Source organism: Clinocottus analis, unplaced genomic scaffold, assembly GCF_023055335.1.
Source record: "Clinocottus analis isolate CAN_PGR_092001 unplaced genomic scaffold, fCliAna1.0.p SCAF_25, whole genome shotgun sequence".
NCBI lineage: Eukaryota > Metazoa > Chordata > Actinopteri > Perciformes > Cottidae > Clinocottus > Clinocottus analis.
In genome coordinates this window covers 3,546,849-3,571,126 of record NW_027175987.1, presented here as the reverse complement: position 1 = coordinate 3,571,126, position 24,278 = coordinate 3,546,849, and the positions used below count along the sequence as shown (strand labels likewise).

Sequence of the window (24,278 nt, the reverse complement as noted above, 5' to 3'; positions counted from 1 at the left end):
CGCTAAGCTAGCAGTGTAAACCTGTTAAACTGGACTGGGCCAACACTAAATGTTCCTAGAGATCAGGAGAAATTAAGAAAATCGTGTCAGGAGTAACGTAACAGTTATTGGGATGGAACGCAAGTGGGAGAAAGTAGTCATGAAGAAAAAATTCTGTATATTTTTACTTAAAGGTGTCCTGTACATTTCATTTGTGACGAAACAAAATGTTAAAATGTGCTGTTTCTCAATAAAAATGCATTATGTTTAGTATTCAGTGCCATGCCAGAATGTAATGTGTCACAACATATATTTTCCAATTGCCTTTGGGTGACTCTATCACTCTGTAACTTATCATTCATAAGTCTATGATCTTGATACAACACTCTGGAGTAAACTACAGTGTCTGAATGAGTGAATTGATTTTGAACACTGTGATATTTACGTTCACATTTGTGTTCTCGCTGTCGTCTTCTTCCTTGCATTTGTTTGTGTATTTACGTGCTCATTACTGCCACCAACTGTCAATCAGGGAAATAGTGTGAAACTATTGGCAGGATATATTTGCATAGAAGAAATACAAATGACAGCCACTCATAGAAACTTTGCCTCACAGCGCAATAGGTGGTACGGTACCGTTAATCATTTACAATATATTTTTGTAAGGTGGCCCACATTGTATTTTTTCCTTAAAGCTGTGTGCATGTGTGTGTGTGTATACAGGTGTTCTCTGATGGGTTTCGACCTGAATCGCCACTGGCAGGATCCCTCTCCATGGGCCCACCCCACGCTGCACGCTGTCAAACAACTCATTGTGCAGATGAACCAGGACCCGGTGAGCCAGCACGCACGCACACACACACACACACACACACGCACACACACACACACACACACACACACACAATTGCAGAAATGTTCTCCATACTGTGCTCAACATTCCTTCACTGTAGTAATGTCTGCTGGTCCCAAGAACAGTTTTCTGCCTCCCTGCTTGGTTCAGCATGTTCCTCCAATCTGTGTTCAGGGTTTTTGCACTGGGGAGCGGGGAGAGGCAAGTCAGCACGTCCAGAATGTCAGCTTGGCTCTCCTGGCCATTCAAAACATATTACTGAAGCGAGTCTATGCTTTCAGTCTCTGACTCTACTGTAACTTTTTCCTTCTACAGTTTTAGTCCTTCACTCAGAGGAACGTGTCAGAAGCCAGCCAGAGATTTTTTTTCTTTGTTCCTTGATGTTAATTATAAGCAGAGCGGCAGGTTGGTGGGATTACTGAAGGTCAGTGTGTATCCTGGGAATACTCTGCCCTTTTGTACACTCCTCTAATCCTGATAAGAGAAGGAGCGGGCTGGGGCGGGATGCAGGGCAGGCCAGAGATGGGGTGAGGAGCGGGGCTGGCATCGGGCAGATTAACCTTTTCCCCTGGTGCTGACACACTGATCGATAGACTCTGTCATGGCAGGGTGATCCACTCATGGCTGTCATTCACACGCGCTCACACGCGCAAACACACACATACTCATCCTGAGCAAACAGACTTCCACACACACATACAAACACTCACTCATCACACGAGAATACTGCAATGCACTGCCATGATAGGTCTTTTTGTCTCTCAGATAAATTGTAACAATCATTATATAGAGGAGTGGTTCCAATGCGTCGGGTTGAGCCCCTTTCGGGGGTTGAGGGATGAATGAAGAGGTCATGAAATTATTGCAGGGGTAGGGAAAAAATAATAATGATTTGCAAACTTTGAACCAATCTTTGCTCTTTCCTCATGAATTATTGTTTCATCTTACCTCTTCTGCCTCTAATAATCCTTCAAACTAAGTGACAAAGAGTTCATAGTTAATGCTTCAGAGTAAAAGGCCACAAGCAAAAATAGGTTGTAGACCACTGAGTCATTGTCTGTATACTGGAATATATTCAGTCTCATACCCATTGAATTTAATTTTTTTTTACCAAATCTTGCTATAGCCTCATAAAAGTTACTTAATTGCCTGCCACCACAGTGTTTCAAGTTTAGCTGGGTAAATGCAGCCTCCAGTCAACGCAGTATTAGGCCATATGTCTCCTAAGTCCACTCCTGCTGGTCAGATGCCTCCCATTCCTTCTCCTTCGCTGTTGATAACCGTCCCACCAGCACTTGTAGCCCCCCACGCCCCTTCTCCCTGATGATTGCCTTTAGTCTTGCAGAGTTAATTTGGAGGCTTGGACAACATCTCCTCTTCTGTCTCTCTCTCGCCACAGCCAGTTAATCCCATCAGACACACTACTCGTGTCTGGAGCTCCCAGATGCCAGTCTCAATGCCAACTCTGCAGCCAGGAGGCTCTGTGCTGCTGCCCCCCATTCATGCTCATCTCACACAGCGGGCATAGGGTCTAATGAGGCTACCAGGGTTGGAGGGCTCTGCTGGAGGACTCCATTAACAGCAGCTACAGTAGCCCATTTACTAACCGCTAACTCAGTGTGGTCATTTGTCTGATAACTAGGAGACTGAGGGGAAGCTGGAATGGAAAGTCATTATCAATTTTCAGGAGATTTTAATTAGATAAATTAGAATAAGGGGATGGTACTGATGGATCAAACACAGAGACATGAACCAAACTCCCTTTTCAGACAGAGACATAGCCTATTGTTTATGATGTTGATGCTTCTCAAATTACACAGAGGTATCCACGATTTTTATATAGCTTTATTAGCAGCCCTGTTTTTTCATGTAATGTTGTACAGATCAATCTGTATGAAAGTCTTATGCAGATTCTTAAATTATATATATATATATATATATATATATATATATATATATATATATATATATATATATATATATATACCAGATAAATAAAGGATTCTTTAAATATATATATATATATATATATATATATATATATATATATATATATATATAATCCTTTATTCATCCCACAGTGGGGGAATTATTCTCTGGATGTTGACCCATCCTTAGTAATTAAGGAGCTTTGTGCTGCTGTGAAGTACTGGGGCTTGAGTGTCTTGCTTAAGGACACTTCAACATAAAACTATGGGGAGAAAATAGGGATCCAACCGGCTTGCGTGGTAAACATTTTTGCCAAATGTTAGTTGTTTTTTGCACGTACATAACTTCATTTGCATTATTTTAACTAAGGTGATTGCACATGTTATTAGTTTTTGTCTGATGGAGCAATCTGGTTTACATGGGATTTCAATTTTCTTTAATCTATTAATTAAAAAAAAACATATGGAGGAGTCTCAAAAAGTGTGACCATTTTGTTCCAATGTTGTTGGGGCGGTGGGGCCCGAACATTTTCTTTCTCCAAAGTGGGGCATGACAGAAAAAGTTTGAGAACCACTGCTGTAACTGTACTTGTTCCCCTGTAAATGATTATAAAAGCTTGACAGTAAATCCTGGTAACAGCAGAAAGCGTAGATGTGCATCTTATGACACATGAGAATTCATGCTCTTTCATGATTTGAGTGATTGCGTAGGACTACAACTCTAAGAACAGTCTTTTAGAGTTCTTTCTGAGAGTCAAGACTAAAATATGTGTATGCTGGCATTATAAATGGGGTGGTTAATCTTTGTCAGTAATCTTTAGGTATGTTCCTTTAATAAATCCAACGCTGATTGAATTAATTTTCTTTGTGCCTTAATGTACATAAATCTGTCTACATATTTTTGTCACACGGCTTCTTCACTACTTTAAATACCCACAGTTGTGTGCATAACGCATCATAATTCAAAGTCACATTGCCCTCCGTTGCACCAAAGAGCCCATTCAGTTTGAAACCCCATCAACCATTCTTGTGACAGACACACTCGTCATTCCGAAGTGATTCTCCATCATTGTGAATTCAGCAGCACGCTCTGGGAAAATAGCTTCCTTGTTCTGTTCAGGCAATAACTTCAATAACTGGCTGCGAGTTCTGAGACAAGTGCCATTTAAATCAAAGCATGTTCCAGGAGCAATCTAAGCTGTGTTGCGATTGGTGGCTGGAAACCTTTATGTGACAAATATTTGTTTCTAAATTCAACATTTGCACTCACTCGTGTTTCTACAAACTCTGCCCTGAATCGGTGACTTAAATCTCCATCAGCCAGCTGACTGAGAATGGTTTATAGATATATGAATTCAGAGTATGTACAGTTACAGTGTGGCATCAAATACATACATTTGTCTCACAAAATTCAGACTGCATAAGGAGAGATTGGAAATAATGATAACAGATATTCTCCCTTCAGGGTAAATTAAATCAAAGCCTACAGGTGGCTCATTGGGTGGAAGAGGAGCACACTGAGCGGCTACACCTGCACAAATAAGACAAAAAGAAACTGTGTAATTCTGTGTAATATGCAAATTAGTTTTTCTGCAAATGAGCCTCATTGCAAAAATAGTCCAATTCATAAAGATCAGCGCTCGGAGCCACATGCAGTTACAGTGAAATTATTAGCATCTTCAGGGAGTTGGTGGTAACTGAAGTTTATTGATAAGGAGTGTCGTGACCAGACTTTCCAGTGATCATGACAGCAGTGATTGTATTCAGGCGAAGGCATCGTCATGCTCTGCTCAAACTCATTTATTCTGGGTTGCAGTGACAGGATGCAATGGCAGTCGTCTCATGAAGAATACAGGAATAAAGCTCCTCTACGTGTCATTTCTGAAAATATATGAAAAAAACAAGGAAAAATAAGGTTGTTATATTTAAAATATATTAATTATTTCTTCCATCTCCTCCACTACGAGGGTAAAATAACTGCAACTGCAAAACATTATGACCGTGTTTGTTCTGTCATTTCATTAGCAAAATATCTTTTGTGAATCCAACCTTGAGACAGGGCAGATAGCGGTTTAAGATGGCAGCAATTCATGGTCAATGACCGAAATGTTTTTACAAATTCGCCCCTGAATGTGTACTGCTCCTTAAAATAATTACCAAGTCGGGCAGAGTGCATCTAAGAGGGGCTAGAAACTAAAAAAGTACTTTCATATTTTGAGATTACTTAACCGTCAATGGGCTTGGTGGTGAGTTCAACCAATAGGAATTTGTAAAGTATTAGGACAGATTAATTGTTGGTTTTTGCTTTTTTGTGGGATTCGTTGATCATAATAGAAACATGGAATAGTGTCAACTTTATCCTTTAAGTACTCTGTTTTAGTGCAAATGATAAATTTGATACAAGTGGTGTACGTTACATATTTTTTCCCAATTTGTTTTAATACTTTGACATTGATTTCAACGACTCCCTGCCACCGAGAATCAACCACAGACTGAATATAATGAGTGCATGTAGTTACTGTGACATCACCCATTGGTTTGTGGACTGTGGTTTTGAAGCCTTGAGTTTGGCATTTTTGGTCGTTGCCATCTTGTTTCTTTGGAACAATAAGTGACACGGGAGGGTGGAGCTAGTATAATCAAACACTGAAGAAGACATTATTAGATGACGGAAATTAATTAACAATTAACTTTCATCAACTGAAAACACACTGTGAAAGGGTAAAAGTTCCAAGACAAAAACATGGAAAACTCAACGCTTTGGTAGCAACCTGTCGATCACAAAGGTCGCCACGCCCCTAAGCATACCCTGCTTTATTGTCCTTTTTTTTTTACTTTAATTGGGACCATCATTTGGTAAATGAACATCATGTTGTATTGAGGAACTTCAAGCTAACAACTGAGACTATAAACCCAATGTTTACTGAAGTAATAAATCAAATAAGTATAGGTCAAAAAAAATTCAAGACGTTTCTGCATCGGCTTCACTTTTCAGACCCAGAGTTTGCCTCCTAGAATTAACACTCTCTCCTTAGCTCTGTGAGGCTTTCGACTTTGACACACATGTTTGAATCCCAACGACGCTTAACGACCTCCTGATATGAAATCCTCATCTTGAGTTCTCACAACTATATATACTGCCCTTATCATTTGAAGCAACCTAAGAGGAGTTAGTTAGCCAGTTGTAGAGTGACTATGGGCTTACATTCATCAGGTGACTACACTGGGATACTCATGTTGTATTGTATCTAATAGAGCAATGATTTGCTACCATGTGAACCATAGGAACAGATGTTAAGCTGATAGTAAATCAAAGTTCCCTTCGTGACTTTGTTTGTTTTTCCGCTCCCGGTGGTCCAAAATTGTTTAATGCAGCTTTAAATGGATCTTTCACATTAAAATACAATGTGAAACGTAAATTAAAAGTGTGATCAAGTACAGGCATTGTGTGAATGGGAACTAAATATATGCTCATAAACTGGCTAACTTCCTCTCCATCCATCTGAAGGCAAGCTTGCTCAAGCTGTTTCATAAAATTCCATCATTTACCATCTGCAGCTGAACATTGGTCAGCAGGGAAAATGGCTGAAAGAGTCAGTGATGCAAGGAGCTATAATCTGTTCCCAAGCTACTCTGTTGTTTGTTTTGAAAAGAGAGAAATGGAGAGGGAGAAAAAAAAGGGAAAAGAGACCAAAGAAACAAATGGACCCATCTCCTTCCTCAAGCGTTGCTTTTCGAGCTCATTTATCAAACGCAGGAGAAGAATCCTTTTTGATTGGCTGATTACCAGAAGCATTCATCACAGGCTGACATATCCCCACCAATTTGACACTGCCATTTTGGATAATTTGTTAAGGATGACAAAAAGGTCATTGTTGGCTTGGCTTCTTTTTGACCTTTTTGATATTTGAAAATTAATTTCTGAAACAAATGTAATAGATCTGGTTACAGCACCGAGATGAATTTAGCACCTGAAATCCTCCCTAAAGCCCTCGCTCCTTCTACAATCTCACTCATTTTTATCTTTCTTTCATGTCCAACAGTCAAATTTGCATTTATTGTACATGTGAAGCAGGATATCTCTGCAGGTCTCTTTCTCCCCCTCACCGTCCGTCTCCATGTGCGTTGTCCTCTGATGTCAGCGAACCATTTCTGATCCATTTCTGATATTTACGGCCAATTTTACCCCCCATCATCCCAGCAGCGTTTCAATCACTCCACCAGTCCTCTTTTTATTCTCACTCCATTGGACCTTAAATTGTCTGCTTTTCACAAGAAAGACACCGATGAAGCTCTCACACACTGGGATTTGAATGCCTTTTCATCAATTTAGGTCACAAGCTTAATTTTTTACATAATAGTTCAAGCTATTTTTTTTTTCAGTACCTCCCCTCTTGCTCCTCTCTTTTTCTTTTCTCTCCATTTATTCCTGCCTGTACCTATCACCGTCCTTTTCTTCTCCTGGCAGGCCTTGCAACAGATGTGGCAGCTTATATGGCACTAACAGGCCTGAAGCGCAGGGCTGCCTGCGCCCGTTCAGGCTGATTACAAGTCACCTCTGTGTTCATAAACAGACAAATACCACCATCAATTTGAGAGCACAGTGCAAGGGGGGTGGAGGGGGAAAGAGGGGGGAGACAATGAAAGCGATGGAGACAGACGGATAGAGAGTTTTGTGTCATTTACTCCCGTCTATGAACCAGGTCATGCCATCTGCCATGTTCTGTCACTGCTACATCATTAGAGGGTCACTGGCCATGTGGCCCTGTGACTTGAATTGGCTTCTCTAACTAATGAAATGTTGGATGGAGTTTTACAGTGTTTATTTATATGGCCGTTTTTATTTTTGTGTATAAATATTTGACGCTCACACAGTGTCACAAATTCACACCTAGGTGGCACCACTGGGAAAAGTACCCTTGCTCAAGGGCACTTCATCAGTCACTCTATTGTGAATGAGATGTTTCAGTGCCCAGGTGTAACTCGTTACCTTGAGGTTGGATCTGACTGTTCGATTCCCTCCCTGTTTGGCACCATAACAACCAGCTGCCAAGCTTTGAATTCCTCCGCTAGTTGAAGGAAGCATTGTGCATTGGGCTTTATTAATCCATATATTAAGAGTTGGGATAGTGGCTTGGATTTTTAGTAAACTGTGTGTTTGTCTAATATAAGCTGCAAATGTTGACATGATACATCTTATATTCCTTAAAATATGTTCTTGACCTATAACACAACGCTTCTTCTGAGGTCAGTGTCAATTAATTCCACTCGAGTCATCAACTTTTGGGCTGATATCACGTATGTACTAGTCATGAAATGCATATTCATGACCAACTCATAAAAGCAGCGATTGTATTTTTTTCATTTTATTTTATTTTATTTTAATTTTTTTATTTCATTTATTATTTTTTATTTAGCGTTGGCTAAATAAAATCCTGTCACTCCTCCCACAGGCTTCATAGTCAATATTCCAGTATTGTATAATGTGCATTACATGTCGAGTAAGTTCAACTTTCTTCTTTTCAACAAGCAGCAGTTTCCCTTTTTCTCGAAAGGTATGCTGCTGATGCCAGGAGCTTTATTCAGGAGCTCGTAATCCTGCTTCAATCAGCTCCTTTTCCTTTCCGTGTAAAGATAAGCCCGGCATTTACGGCCCTCACCGCACCCCGCTCTAATTAATATGCAGAAGATAAGTACTTGTCTGACAAAATTCATTCATTTGACCTTCTAGGTTTTACACTAAACTGTTTGCGGCCGCTACAAGTTCACCACAAGTTGAGAGTTCCCTGGAGTTTCTGCGGAGAGATGGGGCTTTTGTTTCTCTCTGAGAGGTTTAATTTGGACAGCTTGCTCTCCCTCTCTGTTTCTCTCTCTCTCTCTCTCTCTCTCTCTCTCTCTCTCTCTCTCTCTCTCTCTCTCTCTCTCTCTCTCTCTCTCTCTCAAATTGTCTTCTGACTTTCATTCGGCAGTCTCTGTTTCTTAATTGCGCCTAATTGCTTAATTACAATTTCAAATGAACAATTCTGGAGGTCAGAGCGGGTCGTTAATTGAAGCATCAATCACAGTGGTCGGGCCTTCAGAACCGTCTCAGTTTGATTGACAATGCATTAACTGGGTGTTGTAGAAAGCCTGGACATGACATTGTGGGGGCTCCATGGCTGATACTTGTTACCGCTGCTCCTGTGCTTTCCTTCACATGAAGCAGTGAAGGAGAAACCTTCTGCTATAGAATGAGAACAGGGAACAAACAGGATGTGGCGTTAGGTCCTTCACCTTCTTTCTGTGCATGCTCTCAAGAAAATATCTATATCAGGTGGCTTGGTTTTATTTTATAAATGGATCGGCACACTGTATTTCATACATTATACTGCAGGGCCAAAGGTATTGGGTGTTTGGCTGCAAGCACCTAAATCCAACTAAGTGGACAATTAATCCTATTGCAAACACTGATATGTTGGACTAGTGTTTATTTTGGTGTTGCTGAACTTTGTCGCCACAATCTGGGGACAAACTGTACCTGTTTCAACATGTCAATGCCCCTCGAACAAAGCAAAGTCAATAAGGAAATTGGTTTCTGAATAAATTGCAACTATCATTTTCTGTCCATTATTTGTAAAAAAAAAAAAAAAAAGAGCAAATGTTTCTACTCTATTTCAAAGTTTGGCGTGGGTGGACTCTACTAGCCTGCACTGAGCCCTGACCTCAACTTCATCAAACATTGCCCCAAAATCAGTGTCTGACCTCAGAAATTCAATGCCAACAAAGCAGAAGAAGAAGAAAAAAATGATTTTGAGCAGCATTTTAACATCAGTGCATTTGTTCAACAATCCCATAGTAGAGCAATTTGTATCCACTTTCTTTTGGCCATGAAAAGTCTGATCATATGAGTTAAAAAAAAAGAATTTGTAGATCAGTTATTTACTGGCATGTAAGCGTGCATTAACCTCTGCTATAAGAAATCTGCCACTTTTGATCACCCTCCTTTAATCCATCTGCCTCCATCTCCTCCTCTTTCTATCCCTCTCCCTCCTCCCAGCCTCCATGCCCTCCACAGGGGAGAGACCAGGTGATTATTAGGCTGGTTTACCTCGTCTAGACCCGGCTGGTTCGTTGGAACTCCTCCACCCTCCTTCTTCTAATGGAGCTGACTCTACCTCTCTCACTACCTCTCTCCCTCCCTCCCTCCTCTTGTTCTCCATCTCCTCTTCACCTCTTTCTTTCCCCTACCGTCTAACTCTCCCTTTAATGTCTCTTTATGTATTTCTCCAACTGTCTACTGCTCAGTTGGCTGCATTTAGCTTTTTTTCTCTCTCTCGCTCTTTTTTTGTTTTGTTTTTCTGTTGTTTCTGCCTCCCTCCTCCCTCACACCGTCCTCTTTCACCCCCCCCACCCACCCCCCTCTCTCCTCCACCTTCTCCTGCTGCTGTTCCTCTCCTCTGGGGCTCCATCCATCAGGTTGTCGGGGGCTGCTAGCGGCCGACTCCCAGCCACCATATTTCACCGCCAGCCAGCCAAGCAGCTGACAGCACAGCCACCGCCAGGAAATTGCTTTGGCTGTGAGCGGAATTTCAAACACAGGCACACTGCGTCGCCCGGGCCGCCCAAGCACCGCTTCTCTCTCTCTCTCTCTCTCTCTCTCTCTCTCTCTCTCTCTCTCTCTCTCTCTCTCTCTCTCTCTCTCTCTCTCTCTCTCCTGTCAATCTACTCCTCCGACACACATCTCTATGTCTCTCTGTATCTCTTTCTGTCTTTCGCTCTTTTTTGCTCTCTCTTATGTACTTATTTCCTCTCTCTTTGAACCCCAGTCTCTATATGTTTTTTTTTCTTTTCGCTCTTCCCCGCTCCTCTGCCTCTCTCACACACAGTCGCAAACCTATACGCATTGTTTTCTCTCTTTGTCTTTTGTCCATCTTTGTTGTTCCCTCTCTCTGCTCTCCCTCCCCTTCATCTTCCAATATCGCTCCCTCTCCTTTTCCATCCTCTCATTCTTCCCTTCTCTCCTCTTTTACGACCCACAGGGTACAAGGTGTGGTGGTGAATGTGTAATAAGCAGAGCAAGGAGGAGAAAGGGAGGGAGGGAAAAAAGAAGAAAACCAAAAGAAGGAGAATAGAGTGATAAGATAGAAAGAGGAGGCAGAGAGGAGGGATGCCAGTTGGTGCCGCTCCTGAGTTAAGGGTCAGAAGGTGTGTGAATGGGTGGTGGGTTGCTGGTGGTGAGGAGGCTCGTATTTCTGCCCTTGTCGCAACCATTTTAAGACCATTGAAGTGAAGAGGTTATTTTTGCAAGCTTTAGGTTTAAGGTTCGGGGTTTGGAATTAAAGTTAAATGCACCGTCTGTTTTAGACAGTTAGATAAATAGTTAGATTATAGATGAATCAATATCACATCCAAATACAAGCAAGATATAAAACATGTAGCCACTCTGTGGTTTGGTGATTAAGTGTATTAATTAACGGGCGACTAAATTGGACATTTTCTTGTCGTATTTTTATGCAACAACATAAAGAACATGTATTTTACTTTCATTGTTCTATGGTGGTGTACCTAGTAACTTTTTCATTTACACTGATGTAGTGAAATCCATTGAGTTGCTGGATTAATGGCCTAATTCAACACTACACAATTACATGAATAATACCTCAAAGTATGTGCTAATATGCATATTACATTCTGTTGTTAGTTGTAAGTGTAAAGATAATTGATATGCTCTACTGTTCTGTACAACCCTTAAATGATACAAGACATAGATCGACATCGGACTGCAACTTTAGATAGCTACTGACAATTGAAATGAGATTTTCCAAGGTCCTCAATTTGGTTTAATTATTTCTAGCTATGTGCAGTTCCGCAATTTTTTATTATGTCTGTTGTATTGAGAAGTATCAAGGTCAGATTCATCATACTGAGACCTTTATAAGCATGGAATAAAAACGGGTGCTTCAGTCGTGCAGGACTGTGATTGTGCTGCCTCTAGACATGTCAGAGTTCATGTTAAAGTTGGAGATAATCAGTGGAAGCGCCCTATTTGTATCACAAGATAAAAGAGAGTGTGTGTGTGTGTGTGTGTGTGTGTGTGTGTGTGTGTGTGTGTGTGTATGTGTGTGTGTGTGTGTCTGAACACCGTAGTCGTCTCTGCTCACTGTCATGTATGTACTGCAGGCGTGCCCTTCATAAGGACAGTCTGATTGAAGTTATGTGTGGGTGGTTGGCTCCTTTCAGGTAGTAAACACACTGTCAGTCGGCACTGTCTGGAGGGTATGTCTTCATCCCGGGACGGAAATCCTCTCCCAGCACAGTTTCCCCACAGTAAAGAAAGGCCTTAATCCCAGTGGACAAGCTGCTGTGGACTGCAGCTGTTAAGATATCCCATCTTCCCCACTAACATGTTTTTTTTTTCTTGTCTTCTGTCTGTGCGTTTCTCTGTCCCTCTGTTCTCTCTGCTCTGTCTGTTCCCTCTTCCATCAGAGAGTTAGTTTGGAGTTCTACATTGATGTTCACGCCCACTCCACCATGCTGAATGGCTTCATGTACGGCAATGTGTTTGAGGACGAGGAGCGCGTCCAGAGACAGGCTGTTTTTCCCAGACTGTTGTGCCAAAATGCACCAGACTTCTCCTTTGTAAGTCACACAAACAAATACACACAAACACACTGGATCTGCGGGCTCCCCAGCAGACTTTCAGCCAGCTTCAATCCCTGGGCTAGTTCGGAAAGAGAACGTGAACTTGTCCTATCTCGACAAGGACTGCTGAGGTGGTGTTCAGTGGAGCATTTTGTTGCCAACTGTTGCACTCTCAGTGGTACACAGTTGAAGACCATGGTGTCACTTCCCAGGTGTAAACGTGTGTAACTGCATGAATTAGAGGCAAATAGGAAATTATACATCAAATTAGCAATACATATGCACACAGCTGACACATGTGAGTGTAAATATACACACTCAAACATAGGAGGTGTTAATTACTCGAGGGAATGTGTGTGCAGAAGAAAGGAGCACACTCCAGCCGTGCACAAAGATACTCACCTTCACCACTTACGAGAGGACGTGAGGGTAAAGGAGAGAGGGATGAATTTCATGAATCCTGACAGTTCAGTTCAATTTACGAGTAACACATAGTAACGGAAGTAGTAAAGCACACACACGAAGATTTGAGCTGCAGAATATGTTTTTAAAAGGTATAAATTATTTAAACGAATACAGTGACATTTCAGGAATAGGTGGCTATGCAAAATGTACTTGGGCCCAAACAGCAGCAGTAAGTCCTTAAGGAGCAAAAATATGAATGGAAATTATGTATGAGAATCTACACTATCCCCCTCAAAATAAGGTACGAAGTAAGCTGTGGATTATCAATATACTGTATACAATTCAACAAGTAAAAGGTCTTAGAATATGAACAAATGCCCGTGAAATAACATATATAACATAAATGTTACTTGCGTGTCTAAGGAGATCCTACAGATGGATAGAACAGCTTCCTTGACATGTTACCATTAATATGAATGTGTGTGCAGAACAGAAATAGCAAACACAGTGAAGATTGTGACAAAGCACAGGACTGCACTGTAAAAGTAGGCCAGGATATTCTGTATGAGCAGTGCAGGTGTCCCTGTTAGGTGTCTGAAACTGGGTTTATTTGGACAAGACTGTGAAGACTGAGGGCAGTGAGGAGAGAAAAAACCAAGGAGGAAATGAAAGTATTGAAAATGAATGGAGGAGAGAAGTAAAGGACAGAAGAGCATGTGAGAAAAAAACCCACCCATTCACTGACTGTGATGCTTCTCCACACAGCCACACATGCATAACCTAATAAAACAGTTTCACACAGGTACATTATCCACCAAACCATTTTGTCTCAGCCCGGTGTCATTTGTCACTGACCTTCGTTTTCTCAGTGACGGTGACATTTCCTAGCAGAGCCACTTACACAGATCATAAAGAATAACCTTTATTACCCATTGACACCCGGTGCCAACCTCGATCCGGAGAAAAGCCGGAGATGCGGATGTTCACCCACACATGCATGGAAATGTCACTTATTGTCAGTGTCTATACGGTATGCAGTAAGGAAGGACGAGTGAAACGCTATTTCAGGAGAATCTCTCTCTCTTTCTGTCTCTCTCTCCTTCTCTGTATTGCTTGTGTGACAGCTGGCCCAGGGGTCATCTCCCCTCACTGTGCTTTTGTCCCTCTGCCCATTCAGCACTACCTAAAGCCCAGTGCAGCAGCAGCAGCAGCAGCACAACACAATCATGGCAAACTCCCACTGGTGGCCGCCAAGTCTGCATTTCAGCAAGGCAACTCTCACTGCAGCAGAGCAGAGTGGAGTGACAGTGAATGGAAACTTTTCCACACTCTTCCCAAGACAGCATCATATAGTACAGCTGACACGCTGAAACCCAAAATAGACTGGACTTGTCTTTCTGCTCTAGCCATTTACAGCTTTGTAATGACTTTGTATGAACAGTCTGTTCAAATAAGCCACTGTACCCTTCATAATTCGTCCTGGATTCTCCAGAGGCACTGCAAGCTACCGAGGAAGAAATAATGATGGATGTTAATGCATTTCCACTGATGAGACATGTCAGCCAATATTGACAGTAGCTGCTTTGTTTTTTCATTCATCAACAAAGAAATATAGCCAAACTAAATTCTGAGTCAAATATTTATGATGTAAATGGTTTCGGTGCAGATAATAATGGATGGATTTATTTTTGTCAATGCAATAAGAGGTTTGTTTTAATTTAGCTTGTCAAAGACTGGTTCTCTGACTCAACATGCTGCAGTATTTCCCTTTCTAGTGGTAGTAATGTAGTATGTAGTATGTGTTTTATTCAGACAATCATTACATGCAATACAATAAGTGAAGCCTCAATCTACTATACAAAAAAAGAAAGACTGAAAAGGTATAGGTAGAAGCATAATGCTTATATATTCCTGTCTTAAATATATATATATATATATATATATATATATATATATATATATATATATATATATATATATGTATATGTGTGTGTGTGTGTAGTTCACGTGACTGCAGTTCAGGAAAGGAAGGACTGAGCCGAGGGGCATTCATTTGGTTGCATTGTGCAACCGCACCGCTGGATGCCACCAATTCCTACACACTGCCCCTTTAATAAGTATAGCTTCTCCCAACTGAAATGTTCCAACATTCAACTCTTAAACCTTCAATCATACATTGTTGATATGGGAAACATTCACAGATTTGCCCAACACAATACTCGCTGTGTGATTATATTGACGTTGGCAGTAACAGAACCATTTCCACTGAAGTTTACCAGTGTGAAGGGTTGTTTTTTTAAAGTACAGTTTTGTGTAAACTGCAACACAAAAGCACAAAAGCAATATGTTTACACTGAATGTGTTTTTCTTCTCTTTCACTGTTAGAAATAATGTGTCATTCAGGTTATCAAGGACTTTAGAAGACATTTTCTTTTGAAAAGTTTCAACTGGGAAACACAAGTACCTTTTGAAGCTCACAACAATTTTCAATCTCAGGATCCATAGAGGCTATATGTCATAGTTGGGGCTAATGATCTCCGTAAGGAAATTCTCCACAGACTCCACAGTCTTGCTCAGATATGCTTTATCGGGGAAGATGCTTCTTAAAGACTTGAACCCAGATCCTCTCACTGAAGAGTCATCTTTTAACCACTAGTCCAACACTATTGTCTTTGTGCATCCCTCTAGTCCAACACGTCCTTTAACCGGGACATGGTGAAGGCCGGTACCGGTAGACGGTTCCTCGGTGGTCTCCTTGATGACACGTCCTACTGCTACACTCTGGAAGTGTCCTTCTACAGCTACATGACGGCTGGCAGCACCGCTCCTGTGCCGTACACTGAGGAGACATGTATCCTTCAACACATGCATTGTTTTTGTGTGTGTTTGTTAATTTTACCTCTCTCCTTGTTTCACACACACACACACATTACACACACACACACACATACATGCACATACACCCAAACACACACACACACACACTCACACACTCGTTGCGCTTACCATCTCCCTCTGAAATTGATCTTGTAATCATTCAAGTCATTATCTTAATATTTGAATCTCCGGTGGTGAGTTTGTGCGTATGTGTGTGTGTGTGTATGTGTGTGTGTGTGTGTGTATGTGTATGTGTGCGTGCGTGTGTGTGTGGGTGTGTGTGTGCGTGCGTGTCAGATCATGTGTACTCTTAAGAAAACCATGTTGCTCTTTTGTTGCCTCTTGTTGCGACAGATGTGCAGTGACAGACTAGGGATGTGATAGTCGCGTCTATTGATTTCATTTACAAAGGAGAGAAGAGAAAGGGGCTTGTGTTGGAATGCATAATGCTGTGTGTGTGCGTGTGTGTGTGTATGTGTGTGTGTTTGTGTGTGCGCGAGTGTGCGCGTAGTTGAGGCTTTGATTTTGCGTTAAACAATGGAACAAACATGATTCCTGTCGACTACAATCATGCACACGCATGGAGCCCACACATTACATTCGCCACGGGAACCGAAGGTCACAGGTGCGTTAATGGAGCCAGATGGGAGGAAGTTTTCCTTCAGCTGACCTTCTCAGGGCTGAAGAGCTCCTGAGAGCTGGCCCATGGCGGTCTGATCTTACCGATAGAGTGAGTGAGAAGAGGGAGAAAGAGAGATTTAGAGAGCGCGATAAGGACCCTACATATGAAAAGTATGTTCTCCCCTCCTCACATTCTGCAGGTGGAGCGGAGGGTGGATTTAGACGTAGCCCTAGTGCCCTCTAGTGCTAAGAGCTGGCACATTCTGACTCAATATACACTGTGTGTATTTCTCTCAAACCTACATTAAAAGTTCATAACATGTAGGTCAAATGTATGTATTATAGTTAATGTGTGTGTTTTTCACACCGTCTCATCCCTTGAGTGTGTCTCGTAGAAGCATCTCAGCTCATTCCAGTTGTGATGCCTAAGACAGATTGTGTACACAGGATAGCATCACAACCACAAACAAACTGTTTGGCGTATGTTTAGGAGACATATGTCTGGCTGTTGTGATAAACAAATTCCACTGTGTTTTTGTTTGAGTTGGTGGCATTGGTTCAGAGCAGGATAATAACACTTGGGGAGCCACGTCTCAGCCTCTATGTGTGTGTGTGAGTGCAGCGGGGACATTTCATCTGAAGGTCAAATTGGAAGAAAACTCAGCCCTTGTGGGAGGACGTTCTTGATCTTTTTTGTTTTCCAGGTGTGTGTGTGTGTGTTTGTTTGGCTGTGAGAAGGGGATGTGTACAAGGAGGAGGGGATCCACAGGGTGGGAAAGCAGCACAGGGACCTGGTGTAGAGTGGAGATTGGGGTCAGACAGGTTGAAGGAACCGACCATGTCGCTTTATACGCCCCAGCAGTCAGCTCGATGAAGCGTGCAAATCATCAACAGAGACCTTTAGCATCTCAACGCTCCCCCTCCACCTTTCTCACCTGATGCACACACACACACAAACAGGCACACACACACAGTCCTTTAAACTAATACATGACAAATGAGTAATAACCTCAGCCCTAACTCTTACCACCTTCAAAACATGCCGCCCTTACCCTTTAGTCTCTCCCGACTCTCCTTCTCCACTGCTGTGACTCGTAGCCACCAAAATTGAAATCGTAACCTTTCTCACAGCTGAGACTTTTGTCACAGTTTGAAGGTACTCATAAAAAAAAGGTGCAATGCCTATAGTATGTCTTCTGTATTTGTTTTTGATCTCTCTTTTCATGTCCTCCTCTCTCCTTCGTTCTGTCCTTTCCTCTCATCTTGTCACCCAGAACATAACAGCTCATTATATCATTTAGTCAAGCTGAGAATCGTCTTCTCTGAGACAGCAGGAACAACCTCCACTGTGTGTCTGTCTTCTCTTTGTCCTCTAATCATTAACTGCGTGTTTGTGTGTGTGTGTGTGTGTGTGTGTGTGTGTGTGTGTGTGTGTGTGTGTGTGTGTGTCTACTCCTATGTATATATCTATTTTTTATGTTTACGTATACTGCACTTAAAGTCTGACTGACAGCCCCACGTCCCAGAACTATAATTAAACATTTTAGTCTGTTATTTGTCGACACGTTTTTATATTTTCTTAGACCAGCTGCTTCTTGCGATGGCCCTTCCGGTTCACACTCTGAAGTTTAAACTGGAAAGTGGAATGGTTTAAGGTCGAGAGAATCTGGGACCTCGTTCAAAACTCAGCTGGACGCTTTCCATGTGAGTTCAATACGTGCACCTATGAGAGCTTTGGGGGCTGACTTACCTTGTAGGTGTGTGTGGTTGTCGATGTTTTTTTTGTATTGTGGAGATAAAGTATTCTCTGTGACTTTAAAAACATTAAAAAGCCATTATGCCTTCCCTGAAAGATATTGCTCTTGCTTTTCCGAATCTGGGTTGCACGGTATCTTTTTTCCATCATAGTACAGATGTACAGATTTACAAGATTTTTAAACTTCTCACTCTGACAGGGAGAAAAGTTATTCATCTCTATTGTTTGACTTGTGCATATTTTCTGTTTTCTTTCAGTAGACGACGTGCAGAGGCTTCTTAAACGGTGATCTTCTCATTGAAGATGTTCACACAAATAATTCACATCAATTGTCAAGAGTGTCAATGTTGGGTTACCCAGCAGGATTGTGTGTTGATGGCTAAGATATACACACTTGTAGCCATAACAGTGGGACTTCATCAACACCAGAATAGCCTGAGGATCATAATATGCATCAGTGAACCTGAAACTCAATGGACATAATGTGAGAAGTATGCAAATGATATGGCTTTGAGGTAAATCTGATTCACGACCACACATTACACACATCATATCACACAGACAAATGCACACATGGATAGGTGCTCACACGTGCAAGCAAGCGCAGACACAGACACATTTAAAAACACAGTTGATTAAACAAATAGTGTCGCTGCTGTCTGCTCAGATGAACAGGTGTCCTCACATGAGCACCCACGAAGATATGCACACCTCCAGCTGTGTTTTGGTCGTTGTTCTAAATGTGGATAAAGTTGATGTTCATGGAGAGTCTGAGAAAGTCATTTTGTGAAGAGAGTGTAAGTGCTCTGAGATTGTGATGTTGACGTGTTTCATACTTGCGTGATTGAAAGAAGTTGAATTGGCAGTTCAAATGGAAGTGAAAAGAAGTCTAACTTTCACTCTCTGAGACGACATAAGATCATCAAGTGTGATAGAGTGGAAGTGTGAACACTGAAAATAGATGAACTCACCAGTTAAATCATAAGAGACTAAAGCAATGGAGTTGTTGGTTGAAGTGTTAAAGTTGAAAGTGGTTGAAGTGACAGTTGATGATTAAGATATGATATGATTGTAACAATATAAAAGTGATACTTTTAGTATAATGACAATAATAAGGAAGAACACAAAGAGAGACTTGAAGTCATACATCACAGGTACTTCAATGAGACAGCGATGTATTATGAGATATATGTTTTGTTTGTATTTCTTGAACTTGTATACACAAAGCATTGCCTTTCCTAAACAACAAATGAGTGCAACTTTTGCAAAAAAAACATAGTAATTGGAATATAAAAATAGTTTCCATCTTTTGTTTTCAGAGCAGCACACTGTAGATCAGAAGAGTCTCTATTCCTGCAAGTGCACACTGTAAGAAAACAGAAGCCTTTCTTGCACATATTTCATTTTATGCCTCAAGTTTCAGTACTTGTCTCCTTGGCAGTGACAGTTGCTCTTGTCAGGGATTTAAATCAACCCTTGTTTGTCCCTTTGGGCAAAAGGACGTGAGGTCTTTCAGTCTGCTGAATCGCTATTGGGGACAAAAATGTCCCTTTCTGTATTGCTGTTGTTGACTCGGCTCTTAATTAGCATTGATAATTAGTTCCCTACGTGTCAGTGCAGTGACAGGACCTGTCAGTGGGTCGTATTGATGGCTTGAATGTCCCCTGCTTGTCTGCTTGTTAACTCCGGTCCGATCTGGACAGCATTCTCTGCGTGTCTTGTCCATTTTACCACTGGGGGCTTTGTTGTCTGATCGTCACCTTGTCTGTCTGTCCTACAGGACCAGGCACGAGGGACATAGCGCTGAAAGACGCTAAATGGCGTGCTGACAGTAAACAGCTGCAGTAAACAAGTCATGTCCCAATCGCCTTTGTCTCACGTATCTCATCAGCGCCTAAGCTGACGTGCCCTTGAGCCATGACAATGACCTGCTATTGATTAGACAAGACAGTTATGTGTACCGAGATGTTAAAGAATACACCTCACACACCTCAGTGACAGGCAGGCGAGATGCTGACAGTCCGCCTCTTTGACCTCTCTGGAGCTGGATAATGATTAGACACTTATAATGATAATGTTGATGATTAAGTATCAACAATATTATGATTATTAGTCTGTGTGTTAATTCAGAAGAGGCTGCGTAGATCTGGACTAAAGCAGCTGCAGTTTTTCAGAATATTTCCACTACCACCCACCTCTGTAAGCCAAGCTACGGCCCACCGGCTGTTTCCTGGCTCTCGCACACATCACTTCCTCGTTCCAAAGCCTACGGTTTCCCCCGGCAACGGGCCAGACAGCAGTCAGGGCATCCTCCGCGTCTCCGACTACTCGCCACACGGATGAAGTTCTCCTTCAGAAGCAGGCCGTCCATCACGAAACCTCCTGCAGTAGACGGTGAGTCGTGACAAGCCAAGCTGAGAGGCCATCTGCGCACTGTGGGGTCCGGGAGATATTTCTGTCGCTGAGCGCGCCCGGCCAAAGAGCTCGGGACTGGCACCGAGCTCTGCTGACGGAAGAGAACGGAGGAAAACACCCAAAACTTTCCTGAGGTCAGAGTGAAGATGTCAAGGATACAAAGTTTGCTTGTTTACAGTACGCAGGTATATGTGAGTGTTCGTGCCCTTGAAGATGAACATTTGTGAGTGTGAACCAGCCCTCAACAACTAGTAGCAGATTGTTAACAACTCACGTTCAGGTGTGTTAGTTAATGTGAGCTATGCCAGCGGCTCTCGACATGGGGATGTGTGTCCTGTGTGACAGTCGGTCAGTTGGCCCACTGCTTTGCTTCAGCTGGAAATATATCAACGATTGTCAGATTGATCGCCATGAAATGTTGTACAGACATTCATAGTTCCCAATGCATGAGTCCTAATGACTTTAATGATCCCCTGACTTTTCCTCTAGCACCCCCTGCAGGTCAACGTTGTCACTTATACTGTGACATTTCAGTATCTACTGGGGGAAATGCCATGACATTTGCGACACTCATTCATGTCCCCCTCGGGATGAACTATAATAACTTTGTTGATCACCTAACTTTCCATTTAGCGCCATCATCAGGTAAAAAGTGTAATATGTCAAATACTTCGGCGACATAGAGAAAGACATTCCCAACAGCCTCAGCTGCACTTTGTGTTTATTGACAATTAGCAAACATGGTAACATGCTAAACTAAGATGGCGACCATGGTAAACATGATATCTGCTAAACATCAGTACATTAGCATTGTTTTTGTGAGATAGCTGGCTGTTTCCATTAAAGTCAAGGCACAGATGTCCTGCTAGCATGGCTTCCAGTGTTGTTTTTAACTATTATGAATTCAAATTAGCATAAAAGCGAGGTTCAGAAGGACATAACCTTAGTTTGTTCATCTGCAGTTTCATCTCAGCCTAATCAGTATCATCAGCTAGCTGTTATGAGACAGCCTGTGCGGTCCACACACACACACACACACACACACACACACACACACACACACACACACACACACACACAATCACAGCAAGTCTGGCCTAATGCAGGACTCACAGACAAACAGCCAGATGGGGTGTAAATATAGACTGTGGAGTCGTGTGGAGAGCATTGCCATCAGCCTGCCGGGTGAAGAATGAAGTCCTGTGCAGACTCTCGAACATATGCAAAAACACACCTTCAAAGGCCAAGTTGGCAGACTTTACAGAGGGACTTGCTTGCGTATTTACGGGCCTCACTTACCAGGTACACCCTTGTGCGTGTGTGTGCGTGTGTGTGTTGCTTGAGGTATGACAAACTAAAGCTGAAGTATATGTCCAGACAGCCCCAACGATGGATGGTTTACAATTTAACGGGCTTTGAACAATAGATTTTCATCTTTATAGCAACCAGGATTTATGTTCGGGTCATTTTTTGATCATTAGGAGAAATTGAAAAATACAAAATAAAGATGACAGAATTTCCATCTTTTTTTTGTTCTTATCTTTTTCTGTGTGTCAGTTGTTTCAATCACATGCTTGTGACAGATAAATAGTCCAGCAAATGACGTATCTGAGTATCAACAAGGTAATGACAGGGGAAAAGTGACAGATTACGTCTTTGTGTTGCTCCATCATGCTCCAGCCCGGTGAAGAATGGAGGCAGCCAAACATCAATGCCTTGAAAGAGGGGAAAACTTTTATGTTATTGTTTGTTTTGTGTTGGGACCTGTATGAACGGTATGAATGTGCATGCTGTATAGATGAATGATGATGGCAAAAGGTCAATGGATATATGTCTAAAAGGGTGGATAGGTAGATTGGCAGCTGATACTGATGTTGTTTTTCTCAGTGGCTCGGTGGAATTTACTTCTGTTAGCAACATTGTTCTTATTCATCTCTATTTCCTATCCTCACTCTTGGTGATTGGGAACATTGTTGACATTCAGTGGTTTTCCACTTCTTCATTATTTCAACCTGATTGTCATCATTACTTTCTCTGCTAGCCTAATGATCACAGGCTTAGCGACAGCACTCATAGACGCTCAGCTGTTTTATTAAAGCAGTGAAGTTATTGATATTGTCCCTAATGTGGTGAGGGGCAATTGGGCAGGGGGATGATGTGTGTGTTCACCTCTGAATTTAAATAAGGCCTCAGTGTATAAGTAATTGCTTTTGTGTGATTCATGCCAGCATCATGCATTTGGCTGACGCGAGTGAAATACATTTGATTTACCCTCACTTAATTCAAACCGCAATGTGTTGTACCCTGAGGATTTACACTGCTCATTTCTTCAGTTGCTAGTTATTTACTGTACCTAACTGGGTGTGTTGGTGATATTTCTAAAGTTTTTTTTAAAATAACTTTATGTTAAATGTTCAGAATCACAGTGAAGATCAAGTGGTTTGAAGGTGCCATGTGAAAACATTATAGATATCAAATCATGAATGTCTGAAGTATTGCTCGACACTTACTCAAGAACTGTGGGCCTTGAACCTTTTTTTATGGATCAAAAAACTTTTAGTCACTCTTGTTTTTTTCTTAGCTCTGTTTTTTGTTCTCGACCAACCCCTGAGGAACATATAAGACTTCAACACAGCTAATTACCCCTCTATGTTCACCAGCTAGTCACAGTGTTTGGAGCTGGGCAGGAAGTGCACAGTGTGTTTGCAAAACACAGTTGCCGGCAGTAGAGGTGTATGGGCTGTAAAACCAAAACAATGAGCTGAAAGATGCTAAAATGCTCTGACACTGGAAAGTCGGTAAATTATTCTAGGTGCAGCTTCAAGTTCAACTCCACAATGCAATGCAGGGGCTCTGCATTTCCCTAAAACAGCGACCATTGGGAACCACTGTTTTAAAAATGTTTTAAGAAATGTTAGTTGAGACTCTTCCAAAGACAATTAGCTTTAACTCTCCGTCCTCAGACACCAAGCTGGGCAGAAATGTTGCTCGAACCTTCCTGGATTACTACAAACTCAACAACCTCATCAAGGACAACAGACCGATTCACATTCAAAGGTAAAGCAGTCTGGCATTATGAATAAATACATTTTAAAATAAATCAATTACCCAAATACAATTTTAAATTCGTTGTTCATACTCAAGTAAATGTCTTTTTGTTTTGCTGTTTCCTGAACTATACCCTACCACCTCAGTCACTCATATTGATATGTTTTTGTCTCCAGCTCTGAGGTGACAGGCGACGATAACAAAAAGGGCAACGGTGTTGGCAGAGACGCTGCAGCAGACAGAGAAAGGGAGAAGAGCCAGGGCGTCAGGCACTAGACAATCAGACAGAAGGACAGACGGACACAGGCTGAGCGTGTATAAAACGCAGAGCACCGTAGCAGGAGGATCCTTCACACTTCATTGCCTTTAGAAGCTCCACATCTCCCTGGCTATAAAGACTTATTTTCACAGATTTGTAACAGTGGGATGACTGGTACTTGCAGGACTAAAATCAGAACAAGCTTCCTCTTGGGCTATTTAATGGCTCTAAAACGCGGATTATTGAAGGCCAAGGGAAGACAGACTGTTGCCCATCTAAAGTCCATCTGTGGCCTTTATTCAGCAGCTCCTTTTGGTTGTCTATACATTTGTAAATAAATGCATGTTTCCTTGCTGTTACTAACTTATATTATGACTATGGTGATATGCAATGTTATCTCTGTTGGTATTATAAATAGTCATTAAACTCTCAAATCCTTCAATCACTTTTTCTCTAATATCAAGACTGATAGAATTAATAATTGCTTTTATATAAGTGAGAATTTAGCTGTGTTTT

General features: G+C 41.8%; 1 protein-coding gene across 1 annotated transcript in view; it reads left to right on the top strand.

Annotated features, from left to right (window-relative positions):
* agbl4 (AGBL carboxypeptidase 4) overlaps window positions 1-24,196 on the top strand; it is a 242,737-nt gene extending 218,541 nt beyond the window's left edge. Inside the window, exons 9-13 of the mRNA XM_068591298.1 lie at window positions 703-814; window positions 12,226-12,378; window positions 15,475-15,637; window positions 23,419-23,512; window positions 23,680-24,196. Of these exons, the coding sequence (XP_068447399.1) occupies window positions 703-814; window positions 12,226-12,378; window positions 15,475-15,637; window positions 23,419-23,512; window positions 23,680-23,779 (622 nt within the window). The 3' untranslated portion in view covers window positions 23,780-24,196. The remainder of the gene's footprint in view (window positions 1-702; window positions 815-12,225; window positions 12,379-15,474; window positions 15,638-23,418; window positions 23,513-23,679) is intronic.
* The last annotated feature ends 82 nt before the right edge of the window (window positions 24,197-24,278 follow it).